The following is a 12,500-nucleotide window of genomic DNA, read 5'->3' as shown; positions in this document are numbered from 1 at the left end:
AAGATAGAGAGAAAGAGAGAGAGAGACAGAGAGATTTTGATTTTGAATTGTACTTGCGTTGCACAACAGCACAAAACTTCAGGCGCGCGGGAACATATTTTTGACCAGGGGTGCTGAATAACAAAATAATGGATGTCCGACGATTTCTCCTCTAGAGGTATGATATGATTCGAATTTAGACAGCTAAATACGCCATTTCAGCGCCGTGTATGAGTAGACCCTCTGGTAGACCTAAGAGCGAGAACAGCCACATTCCACTGCAACTATGCGCAGCACTTACCACTCCGACTCATCAATAAAAACTGCGCGCACACACACCAGACCCATAGAAGCGCACTTGACTTTACATCATTAAACTATTTCCGTATATTGCTTTTCTGATTGTCAAAACCACACCAGAGATGTTTGGCTTGAAAATATAATTAGGCTGCAATGACCTACAATGGCAAACAATTTCTGAGTAGCCTAACTTGGCGTCTCCACTCCACAGCAAAAGTGTCCTAGCCACCAATTACAGCGGTTTCTATCTGAGCGACTCATAGTGATAGGATTTCAGTGTCATATTTCGGTGGCACTAGCTAAGATGTCGTGGAACTCGAGATGACATGTCTACTGATAGGCAACAGGTTCGTGGATTTGGGCTAGATCAGCCACATTGCCTGACACTAACAGAAACTGAGCCGTACGTGAGGTCGTGGGCTTGCCAAAGACTAATTGCAAAAGATGCATCCTCCTACCTCATCTGTTGTCGTTTGGTATTCGAAATTGGGCTTTTCACAATCCAACGATATATCCAAAGTGCGAACTAGTTGGTAATGGAATATGGAAACTGGCTGTATGCATGCTACATGAGTTCTAACAGGTGCATGGCCTAATAAGCAGGCAAGATATAACCCACGATCGCCATGGTCTGGTTATCAATTCGTGTTTGTGGTAATAATGGCAGCAACAATAAAACCATCTTGATCTTCATCATTTTTGACAGATCAGCAGCCTCTGGATGGTCATATGCATAGTTAGCCTACCTTTAGTTTGCATTTACATTTTAAACACTGAATCTACTGTCTTTATTGCCGGGAGAGAAAAAAATCCTGTAGGCCTATTCTTTTCTGTAGCCTAATATTCTTTTTTCGAAGTCAACTAGCCTGCTTGCAACGTCTATCCTCAGCGAGTCACGTCACTTTCACTTCTATAGCTAGACTATAACGTTTAATCTATGGATAGCTATATTCAAAGCTATCCATAACCTTTTTTGCTATTTGCCTATTTGACAACAAATATAATGACAAACTGCGAATTTCTAGGCCTATATTGACAAAAAGCAAGGGGTGCTGCAGCACCCTCAGCACCCACCTTCCCGCGCCCTTGCAAAACTTCAATCAATCAATGATGACCAAAATATTTTAAAAAGCGCAACACAAATTTAAAAAAAAAATAAATAAAAACAAAAAAAAAAACATCTACAGAGAGAGAAAGAGAGAGAGAGACAGGAAGTGAGGGAGAAAGAGAGAGAGAGAGAGAAGGAGAGCGATGAGGAGGAGGATGGATCAGGCTGGTGCTGCTGGACTGGACTGGTCACTTCCTCAGGACAATGGTCAGAAAATAGTCCCTTCCTGCCATCGCCGGCCTCCTTCCTCTGCTGAATATTTTGGTCTCTCCTTATCCAGCGCCACTCACCCTCATTTACGTCACTGGAAACGGCCAGAGAATGACCTTATTTTAGCCGCACACACACACACACACACACATGCACACAAACACTTATCACATCTCTGCAAACATAGCCCTGACATAAATCAACTGTGACCATGCTAGCATTCTATTCACACACACACACACACACACACACACACACACACACACACACACACACACACACACACAAGCAAACTCCTCTCAGGATGATTAGCTTAAACATGGACTCTGCTACTGGACTGTCCTTCTGTCCAGAAGTAATTCATCACATCAGCTTCTGAGGCTCCAGCAGAGGAGAAAAGGAAACGATGGCTGGAAAACAAACATATATTTACCTGCATAAATTAGTTGTAATACAATAATGTGTCATCTGTGTGTGCGCTGCCATTTGTCTCTGAGCGTAGAGAACGTGGATGTTTTTCTCTTGGTCGGGTCGACTCGGATCTTCATTATGGACTTTTAAGTGCTTTTTAATTAACTGAATGCCATCTGAGACTGCCTGCAGACAAGGAGAAAGATTCTGCTGTCATGGAGGTCCATTTGTATGTGGTTGTGTGTGTGTGTGTGTGTGTGTGTATGAGAGAGAGAGAGAGGTTGTGAGTGAGTGTGTGTGTGTGGTTGTGAGTGAGCGTGTGTGGTTGTGAGTGTGTGTACAGTATGTGTATGTGTGTGTGTGTCTGTGTGAGATTGTGTGTGTATGTGTGTGGTTGTGAGGAAGCGTGTGTGTGTGTGTGTGTGTGTGTGTGTGTGTGTGTCTATGTGTGTGGTTGTGAGTAAGCGTGTGTGTGTGTGTGTGTGTGTGTGTGTGTGTGTGTGTGTGTGTGTTTACTAGCACATGAATAATAATGTGTCCAGGTAGTGATAAATAAGTGAGAGAAGTGACAGAATCTTACATCCTAACAACAGCAATTAAAAAAGCCCACATGGTCGGCCTCCATCCAGCTCCAGCTACACAATCAGCCCTGTCCAACACACAGAAACACACAATCAGCCCTGTCCAACACACAGAAACACACAATCAGCCCTGTCCAACACACAGAAACACACAATCAGCCCTGTCCAACACACAGAAACACACAGAAAGAGAGAGAGAAACAGTGGAAAGACTGAGAAAACTCTTTCATCATGAAAGAGAGGAAAGAAGGTGTGTGTGAGAACATGTATGTGTGTGTGTGTTTTTCCTTTGATGAGATATGTAGGTGTTAATTAGCAGACAGCATGTGCTAAAGCAATGTCAAGTGATGCTCTCTCTCTCTCTCTCTCTCTCTCTCTCTCTGTCACTCTCTCTCTCTCTCTCATGGCAGTCAGAAGCGCATCCCTGTCGTCATGGTGAGCAGCATGTCCAACATGGCCGACAGTAATCCGTGTGTGAGGGCGGCTTCACTTGTCTCTTCCTCTCGTGTCATGATGTGGGGGGGATGTTCAGATCAGAGCTTGTCTCTTTTCTTGCTCTCGTGAGCCGAGGCAATAGGGAGGCAGTATGTTGCCGCGACGACGCAAGCGTGCAGTTCCATCGCCTCAGGTGACGCCCCGACAGGGCTTCTCTTCCTCTCCGTGTTGCCGAGAGAGACAGGAGTGCAACGCGCCGTACGCATGTCATCACCGTGACAACCGAAAGTGCTGAACTGGAGAGATGGATAGATGAGCTCCCGTCTCATTTCACTCCAGCTCAATCAGTCTCCTCCGTCATGTGCTGGGGTGAGATGGTGCTGCAGCTCAGTCTCCTCCGTCATGTGTTGGGGTGAGATGGTGCTCTATACTGTAGCTCAATCAGTCTCCTCTGTCATGTGTTGGGGTGAGATGGTGCAGCAGCTCAGTCTCCTCCGTCATGTGTTGGGGTGAGATGGTGCAGCAGCTCAATCAGTCTCCTCTGTCATGTGTTGGGGTGAGATGGTGCAGCAGCTCAATCAGTCTCCTCTGTCATGTGTTGGGGTGAGATGGTGCAGCAGCTCAATCAGTCTCCTCCGTCATGTGTTGGGGTGAGATGGTGCAGCAGCTCAGTCTCCTCTGTCATGTGTTGGGGTGAGATGGTGCAGCAGCTCAATCAGTCTCCTCCGTCATGTGTTGGGGTGAGATGGTGCAGCAGCTCAATCAGTCTCCTCCGTCATGTGTTGGGGTGGGATGGTGCAGCAGCTCAATCAGTCTCCTCCGTCATGTGTTGGGGTGAGATGGTGCAGCAGCTCAGTCTCCTCTGTCATGTGTTGGGGTGAGATGGTGCAGCAGCTCAGTCTCCTCCATCATGTGTTGGGGTGAGATGGTGCTGCAGCTCAATCAGTCTCCTCCGTCATGTGCTGGGGTGGGATGGTGCAGCAGCTCAATCAGTCTCCTCCGTCATGTGTTGGGGTGAGATGGTGCAGCAGCTCAGTCTCCTCTGTCATGTGTTGGGGTGAGAGGGTGCAGCAGCTCAGTCTCCTCCGTCATGTGCTGGGGTGAGATGGTGCTCACAGTACGCAGGATTCACAGCAGCTCATTCCAGTCCAGTCAGACACCTCAATGAGATAGGATGAAGGAGAGAGAGAGAGAGAGAGATACTTCTATACTGTGAAAAATATGAAGAATTAAGACAACCCTTTTTCCATAAATTTAAAACCACCTACCCAAATTTAAACAAAAATGAAAAAATGGCTATCCTCTCAGGAGAGGGTCCTTCAGCTGCCTTGGCAGCAAAATATATATCATTATGCCATAACCTGAGGGACCATAAAGCAGTAGTCCATACAGCAGTAGTTCGTGCCCATACAGCAGTACTGTAGTTCATGAACCGGTTCATAGTTCATGTGCTCTCCCAATCCCTGTTTGATCGCCTGCTCGCTCACTCGCGTATGATGACGCGCAGCATCTGACAGAGATGCACGTCGGTGTCTAATCCCTAACCCAGCGACAGCCTCGCCTCGCCTCGGCATCGCTCTGGCGTGACAGATAGGCCGCGTCTTTTCCCTTGCCTGTGAGGCTACGAGGGTTCTCAACCCCCCCCACAATCGCCTCACGCGTTTTCGCTCCGAGTGATTATATCTGAAAGTGTCCCCGCATCCCTTCTCCGCCAGACCCGTGGTGGAGCGGAGCGGAGCGGAGCAGAGCTGCTGCTGAACAAATCCCATCTGAAGTCTCGCCGCTCCGCATGTAGCGAACGCTTTTGTCTCGAGAAGGGGAAAAAAAAGCTCTGGCAGTTTCTCTGGGTTTTCTTGACAGTGAGATAATTGGCCTTCAAAGGGAAACGCAAAGCGTTTGTCAATAATTGAAACTGTCGGCCAATAATGAAATGGCCAAAAATTGAATTTGTTTGTCAGGGATGGGCACTTTCTCTGTGTTATCTTTTAAGGAAAAGAAGACAGCTGTTTTGTCATCGTACCCCCTCAGGGTTCTCTCCTGGTTCTGTGTAGAGACAACTGACCTGCTTTTCCATCATGTCCCCTGAGTTCCCTCCTCAAGATAAAAATGCACACACACACACACACACACACACACACACACACGTACAGTACACACACACACACGTACACACACTCACACACACATACACACACACACACACACACACACACACACGTACACACACACACACACACACACATACACATACACACATACACACTGAGCACTCTAGCAAACACACATTACTCACAGGCACACATACAATCCACCTTAAATACACACTTTCTCTCTTTCTGTCTTCCTCTCTCTCTCTCTCTCTCACACACACTTAACACTTTTTCTCTGTGTCATTCTCTATGCCACAGCAGTCCTATTTATAGTCATGAATTTAGCATAGTTTTAGGGGAGAAGAAGAAAAAAAGCAACAAGGGAACCTTTTGGGGAGGGGCGCTTCAAGCCGTCCAAAATGTCACGGTGCGGTGGCGCTCCTCCGGAAGGGCTCTCTGTGCGCTATTTCGAGGCCGCGGAGAACACTCTCGTCTTGGGCCTGCTGGTTCTGTGTTTTTTATGGGCCGGCCCCACTTCCTCCCGCACTCCCACTTCATCACTTTGTTCTTTATTATACAGAGATCTTCTGTACCAAACAGCAGATCTCCCAGACGTGCTGGCAGTTTTAAGTGATGAAAGGGAATGATGACTTCCCCTCCCTCCTCTGCCTGTTCTGCTCTTTGTAGCTAACAGAGAGACGCTGCTGGGAGGAAGTAAATTGGTGGTTGTCATCATCCTGCTTTACTTTAAAAATAGTTTAGGATGTGTGTTAATGTCAGTTCTAATTCTGTTGTTTTTCCCCTTTTTTCTATTTCTCCCTTTCTCTCCCTCTCATCTCTTTCTATCTCTCTCGCCCTATCTTTTTTCTCCCTCTGTCTCTCTCTTTCTGCTATCTCTGTCTCTCTCTCTCTCTCTCCAGGTTCTTCTGAAGAGGCCGGCTTTCAGATTGGAGAGCGATGATGTCCATGCAAAGTAGGTGCAAATGTTAGTCTCCATGATAGATTTCCCCATCTCGATGATTGCTGTTAACCACCCTGGCGAGGCAGCCTTTGATGTTAATTGCGTTGTAGCTTTAAGACAGAATTACTGCTCGATCTGTTCCAGCACATGTCAGACTCCAAAGGCAAGACAGAAAGATTATGCTCTGCATTCACCATTCAAACGAGGGTGTTCATCAACAACAGGGTTCTGGTTTTTGGCTGGTTTATACGTCACTAGTCCAACTAGTTTGCTCTGTTCTGGTCTTTAACTGTTCAGCTAGTTTATACGTCACTAGTACAACTAGTTTGCTCTGTTCTGATCCTCCAAAGACTTTTAGCAGAGTAACTGATGGCAAGACAAACCTGGGCCACAGTCAGCTGCTTTGAGAGGCTGTACAGGAGTACAGGACCACTAGCACTCCCTAGACCTCTAACACTTATAGACCCCTAGCACTCCCTAGACACCTAGCACTCCCTAGACCCCCTACATCCAGATCCCGTAGCGACCCGCAAGCCCCTGGCTGTACAGGAGTTTGGTCCCAAGTCCTTTTGGTGTCTCCTGACGAGTGCAGTCCCTCTGGTCCAGAAGTCCAGCCCGCAGCACTGCAGCTGGGAGCAAATGTGACACAGGAGAGAGCAGTGCTGCAGAAATGGCCTAAATACATCTCATAAGTCTAAGACAGAGTCAAAGCCATTTCAGAATGTGCACCAGTTTATCACACTTGAACTATACATTATATATACATTATTATACTATGCATATTATATACTTATAGAAACAGCTATAACAACAAAAACATTTATATCAACTTTTGGCTTATATATATATATATATATATATATATTTGACAACCCCAATACAATTAAAATGTATAGTATTATGGTATAATACTGTAATATTATACATATTAAGTTATTAATGAATAAGTTCATTCTGTATGCTGATCTGATATCTTCACTGCATCGCATAGCATCTTTGCCCTTTGCAGTGCTGAGTGGGTTTAGTTGAGTGTTTGTTTGAGCGCTTGGCTGAAAATGTGCAAGCCGCCCCGATTCAGCAGGCAGGAACCAGGGCAGCAGCAGCAGCAGGAGAATCACATCGTTTGCTGTGTTATTATTCTCATCCTGCTGACATGCAGAATCGCTGGGCTCGCTGCAACATCAGGTGATGCCACTGCATCCTCCCCAGCTCAGCGCAACACAAGCTGCTGTGATATGAGCCAATGATTCATGGAGGCTGTCTGGTAGTGAGAGGTGCCACTTGTTTATTCTGCAAGTCCCAGATAAATAGATAAACAGGAAGTTGAGGGTGAAGTACCGGTCTGTACATTTGCACTGTACGGCTGCGACATCCAGACGTCAGTGGGGTTCAGAGTAGACAGCACTGAGTGGACAGCTGTCCATACAGCAGTAAGATGAGGGAGGAGGACTGGGGAGGTCTGTAAAGGTCTAAAGGTGATACACGGGACAACGTTTTGAGCAATGTCGCCAAGCAACCACCTGAACTATTTAATGAAGCTCTCCAATAAGGGAAAGTGCCCTTAACAACATCTCTGTTGTCTCCAATGATCAAAAAGTTGTGACTGCTAGTGTGAGTTAAGTGGCGGCGTGTACATTGTAGGGATGCGTCGTTGTGTCCTGTCTGTGAACTAATAAGAGATCTGTTAAAGGTAAAACACCCTGCTTGTCTTTATGCCTGGCTTGTGTGCCTGCCAATATGGTGATAAAATGTTATGTTCTTTTTCCAAGTGGATGAATCTTAAGAGTTTGTAATGGGGGTGATTTGTCTCAGTGGCTGAGGTTAAGCTCCAAGCGTAATGTTATTGATGTAATATAAAACCACAGGATGCTATTCTGACTCGAAAATGTATGCTGACATTTCCATAAAGATACCATGCCTTGATGTGTGAAGCTGAACCTTAGAGGAGCTATATTGGGTTTATTGTCCTATTGTATTGTAGTTATATTGTTGTTTCAGCCAGGAATTTTTGGAATGTCATTATGTGTAGTGCTAGGGCTTAATGTATTCAAGGTTAAGAGTAGCATGCGGGTTAGCATTAGGGTTAACCATACTGTAATAGCGCTAAGAGTAGCATGCGGGTTAGCATTAGGGTTAACCATACTGTAATAGCGCTAAGAGTAGCATGCGGGCTAGCATTAGGGTTAACCATACTGTAATAGCGCTAAGAGTAGCATGAGGGTTAGCATTAGGGTTAACCATACTGTAATAGCGTTACTGTAAAACATTAATAGAATTGAGCTTACACATAGTGCATGGAGCTATAACATAAGGCTAGCATAGATTACATAGCATAAGGCCAGTACGTTAGTGCTAGAATTAGCAATACATGCTAATAGGTTAATGCGCTAGCCTGTGTTGTTGTTGTTGTTGTTGTGCGTCAGTGAGTGAGGCGGAGAGCTCGGTGAAGGTGGCGGAGTGGCAGCAGACCTACTACGCCTCAGACTCGGGCATCCAGTCCGGCGCCACCACCATGAGAGACGACGAGGAGTCCGAGTGCAGTGGGAAGAAGTACACCGTCAGCAACACCACCGTGGTGGAGAGCACCTCAGGTAGTAATCTCATTGTTCAGGTTCCATCTCTCTCTTTCTCTCCTCCTTTCTTACGCTCTTTCCTCTTTAAGAAGTGCATCATCACCGTTACGATCCAGGTAGAGAGCACCTCAGGTAGTAGTCTCACCGTTTAGGTCCGATGTCTGTGGAAGAGGAGGAATTTCAACATTGAAGCAATGTCACAACAACGGCAGCCCTCAAGCAATTGTATATCGAATGTTGGTTTATAGGCTAGTCATGTTCGGTGCCAAAGCCAAAAGGATTTATAACATTGAAACACTGTCACGCCTATGTCAGTCCACCCACTGGCTGTTTGCAACTGCAGCGATTGCAACTGCAACGCAACAATTCAGCTTTTATTAAGTGATAGGCCTACCTTACACCTCCATTTGTTTGTAAGATGGATTCCCCTCACAGCCTCTTATGAAAAGAGGATTTACAATGTTGAAATACTGTCATGCCAATGGCAGTCCACCAATCATCAGTCCATGATCATTGCCTATACGGTGGTCAGGTGGTGAAGGGACTGGTGAAGGGACTGGCTTTTATGACATTTATTCCTTTGGGAAAACCAAAACAACATATGCCTTCAGGCACTCGCGTACATAAAACAGCATCCAATGCAAAGCATAACGCTTCCGATAATTCTCTCTTTAAAATAACAAAGAAAGAAACATTCATACAGAAGGTTACCTTTAGCATACTAGACGGTGATGAAATAAACTTAAGAAAAATGCACATGAAAAAATTTCCTCATTCTATAACTAATTCACATTTTACATATGGAGCAACATACCTTTGGGAAAACCAAAACAACATATGCCTGCAGGCACTCGCGTACATAAAACAGCATCTGAGCAAGCAAAATACAGTAAAAGGAAGTACACTAAGATGAATGGGCTATATTAGATGCATTATTCATATCATCACTGTCAGCCATACTAGAAAGGGAGACATGCAACATGGAACATTCAGGTGCACAGAACAAATTCATTAATATTTGAAGAGACTCACTAAACATTCACAGACGAAATACGGAGATAATGCATACACATAATGCTAAACTAACTGTAGATTCATTGCCTGCTAATTCATTGACTGAATTGTACTTTCCATGCACACTAAACTAAACTACACTGAATGCATGGAAAGTTGCTAGCGGAGTTTACAGCTACTTTAGTCACGTAAGACTCAGTGTGTGATCTCGTGGTCATAATGAAAACATAAATAAACTTTCTCCAAGTTGTTAGAAATGCACCCAAATCCTAACAATACATGTAAAGTAATATAACACAGGTGATATGTCGAAGTCTTCAACTTAAATAACATTTTACAGTTACAAAATTAAAACAAAGTGGGGAGTGCTTTATACCGTCAACCTACCCAATGCAAAGCATAACGCTTCTGATCAGGTACAGCCACAACACATGGACAAAAAGTAGCAGAGCTGCAGTACACCGTTTCTCCAAAGGGGGCTCCAAAACACCAATCTCAGTACAGCTGCTTAATTACGGCGACAATCACATACAAACACTAAACTACATTTATAACTCTGTTACACCTACGCAATATGCACACAATCTTTCACGATAGGCCTGTGTAGGCTATATTCATTTAATCAGCATGGCACAGTGGCCAGCATGTAGCCCAGCCTACCCACAAACAGGTCACAGACAATTCCAACAGCTGACAAGTAAGCTAATAAGAAAAAGAAACCTGTAACTCACCCATTAGAAATTCACTCTTCTGAGTATTCTGTTCAGCAAAGTTATTTACGCTAGAATTGAAATCCAGCTTCTTAGCAAAAGGTTAGATGAACACCCAAGCACTAGCCGAAGCAAACATAGGCCTACATTTTCAGTGAGCCTAATCACTAATGACAGGAAATAAGAGAGCAGATTGTTTAATGATGTTCCATTGAAATGCCAACCAACGTTACCCCACCGGACAAAATGACGTTGGCCCAAAGTCAATAAACAACATCATGTCAATGGATGCCATGCCGTTGGGCCAACGTGTGCTTGGTATCTGGGAGTGGACTTGAGCTGACCTCTTACCATTCAGTTGCTATCTCTCTCTCTCTCTCTCTCTCTCTCTCTCTCTCTCTCTCTCTCTCTCTCTCTCTTTTTTTTCTTTTTCTCTCTTTCTCTTTTTCTCATTTTCTTCTCTAAGAAGTACACCATCATCACCACAATCTAGGTGGAGAGCAGGTAAAATCACTTCCCCATTTCACTGGTCAATTCCTGTTTCTCATTCTGTCTTTCTCTTTCTCTCTCTTCCTCTCTCTCTTGCTCCCCCTCTTCAGGAATGCCACTGTGCAGCAGGTGCACATTCACACGTTTGCTGGCCATTCCATTCAGGCCCTAGCTCTAATTCCACTGGTCTCTTTCTCTCTAAATCTGTCTCATTTTCTCTCTCTCTTTTTCCTTTCTCTCCTCTCTTTTTCCTCAATCTCTCCTCTCTTCCAGGAGCCCTGTACCCTTGCTCTCTATTCCTTTATAGATATTTTTATCTCACCTCCCTTCACCTCTTACTCGCTCATTCTTCCTGACTCATTTGCGCAGAACTTCATGTGTAACAGTCCTTTTGATGAACATTCTTGATTCACAAGTCTCTGAAAAACGTTAGCAACTGTGACCCCACTCCACTGTTATGTTTGATAAAAAAGGAAACTGACTCATGGCGGTGTACCTACTTGGCCCTGTCCTGTTCTACCTCCTATTTTCTGCCCAGATTATTGCAGAGCGCAGATGCTGAATAGGAGTATGCTCAGTGCAATGGCTTTGGATGAAAGCAGTGTATAATGAATGCATTATGCTGTTGATGATGTTAGCTTTATATGATATAGTTTAATATATGTTACATAGGTTATACATTACCTAGTATAATAAATGCTATATATACTAGTAGTTGTGTTAAGGGTGTGTTTGTAAGAAGCACAAGGTGCTCTAGACTGGGTGTGATGAAGTAAGAAGATCTTTGTAATGGAAATGGTTAAGAATGTTGCTGTCAACAAGATCAGAGTTATTTGATTTCATTATACCTGAAATTACATTATTGTTGTTTACGGGATCCTGATGATACAATAAAAGGCTGCATGACTCAAACTGCCTAACTTTATATTACTGTAAGCTCATTTATGTACCACACAAATCATTCTTAATCAAGGATTCTTAAGGAATATTAAGGACTGTGAAACTCTTACTTGGATTCATGTCATGACAAAATATGTTGTGGTACAATTACAATATATGATTACTATATGTGATGATGTTTTTTATACCATCCCAAGATTTTGGGAGGATGTTATCCAGGATTTTGCTAAGGGACAGTGTCCAGAATGTTGCTAGGTTGCTATCAGAATCTTAAGTGGATAAAATTTAACCAGGGTTGAAACGGAGCAAAAATCAAGGATTTTTGAGTGCACCTGTACTGTACCATGTAAAGGGTTTTCCTAATCGCATCACATATATCAGGCAGATGAACTGTTTCTCTGTGAAGCGGTCTATCTTCCCCCTGCGCTCCTCTTCACCGCCTGCTCTCTGGCGCCCCCTACAGACATGGATGCCCAGTACACCCTGACGCGGGCGCAGCGCGTGCGGGCTGCCATGTTCCCGGAGACGCTGGCGGAGGGCGAGGCCGCGCTGTCGTCCACCCAGAGCGAGCCGGGCCAGCAGACCAACGTCCAGAGACTGGCCGAACCCTCGCAGCTGCTCAAGACCGCCATCGTCCACCTCATCAACTACCAGGACGACGCTGACCTGGCCACCCGCGCCGTGCCCGAGCTCACCAAGCTGCTGGCCGACGATGACCAGGTGAGTGTGAGGAAGGGAG

The 12,500-nt window shown here is 44.9% G+C and overlaps 1 protein-coding gene across 1 annotated transcript in view; it reads left to right on the top strand.

Annotated features, from left to right (window-relative positions):
• The window catches only part of jupb (junction plakoglobin b), a 101,150-nt gene that overhangs the window by 47,978 nt on the left and 40,672 nt on the right, over positions 1–12,500 (top strand). Inside the window, 3 exon segments of the mRNA XM_076267096.1 lie at positions 6,035–6,087; positions 8,499–8,666; positions 12,225–12,481. Coding sequence (XP_076123211.1) covers positions 6,072–6,087; positions 8,499–8,666; positions 12,225–12,481 — 441 coding nt within the window. The 5' untranslated portion in view covers positions 6,035–6,071.

Source organism: Alosa pseudoharengus, unplaced genomic scaffold (genome assembly GCF_046254945.1).
Source record: "Alosa pseudoharengus isolate Yale_2024_CS ecotype anadromous, Long Island Sound unplaced genomic scaffold, YU_APseudo_1.1 YU_APseudo_1.1_scf_4, whole genome shotgun sequence".
Lineage (NCBI taxonomy): Eukaryota > Metazoa > Chordata > Actinopteri > Clupeiformes > Clupeidae > Alosa > Alosa pseudoharengus.
This window is presented reverse-complemented; position numbering and strand designations above follow the sequence as displayed.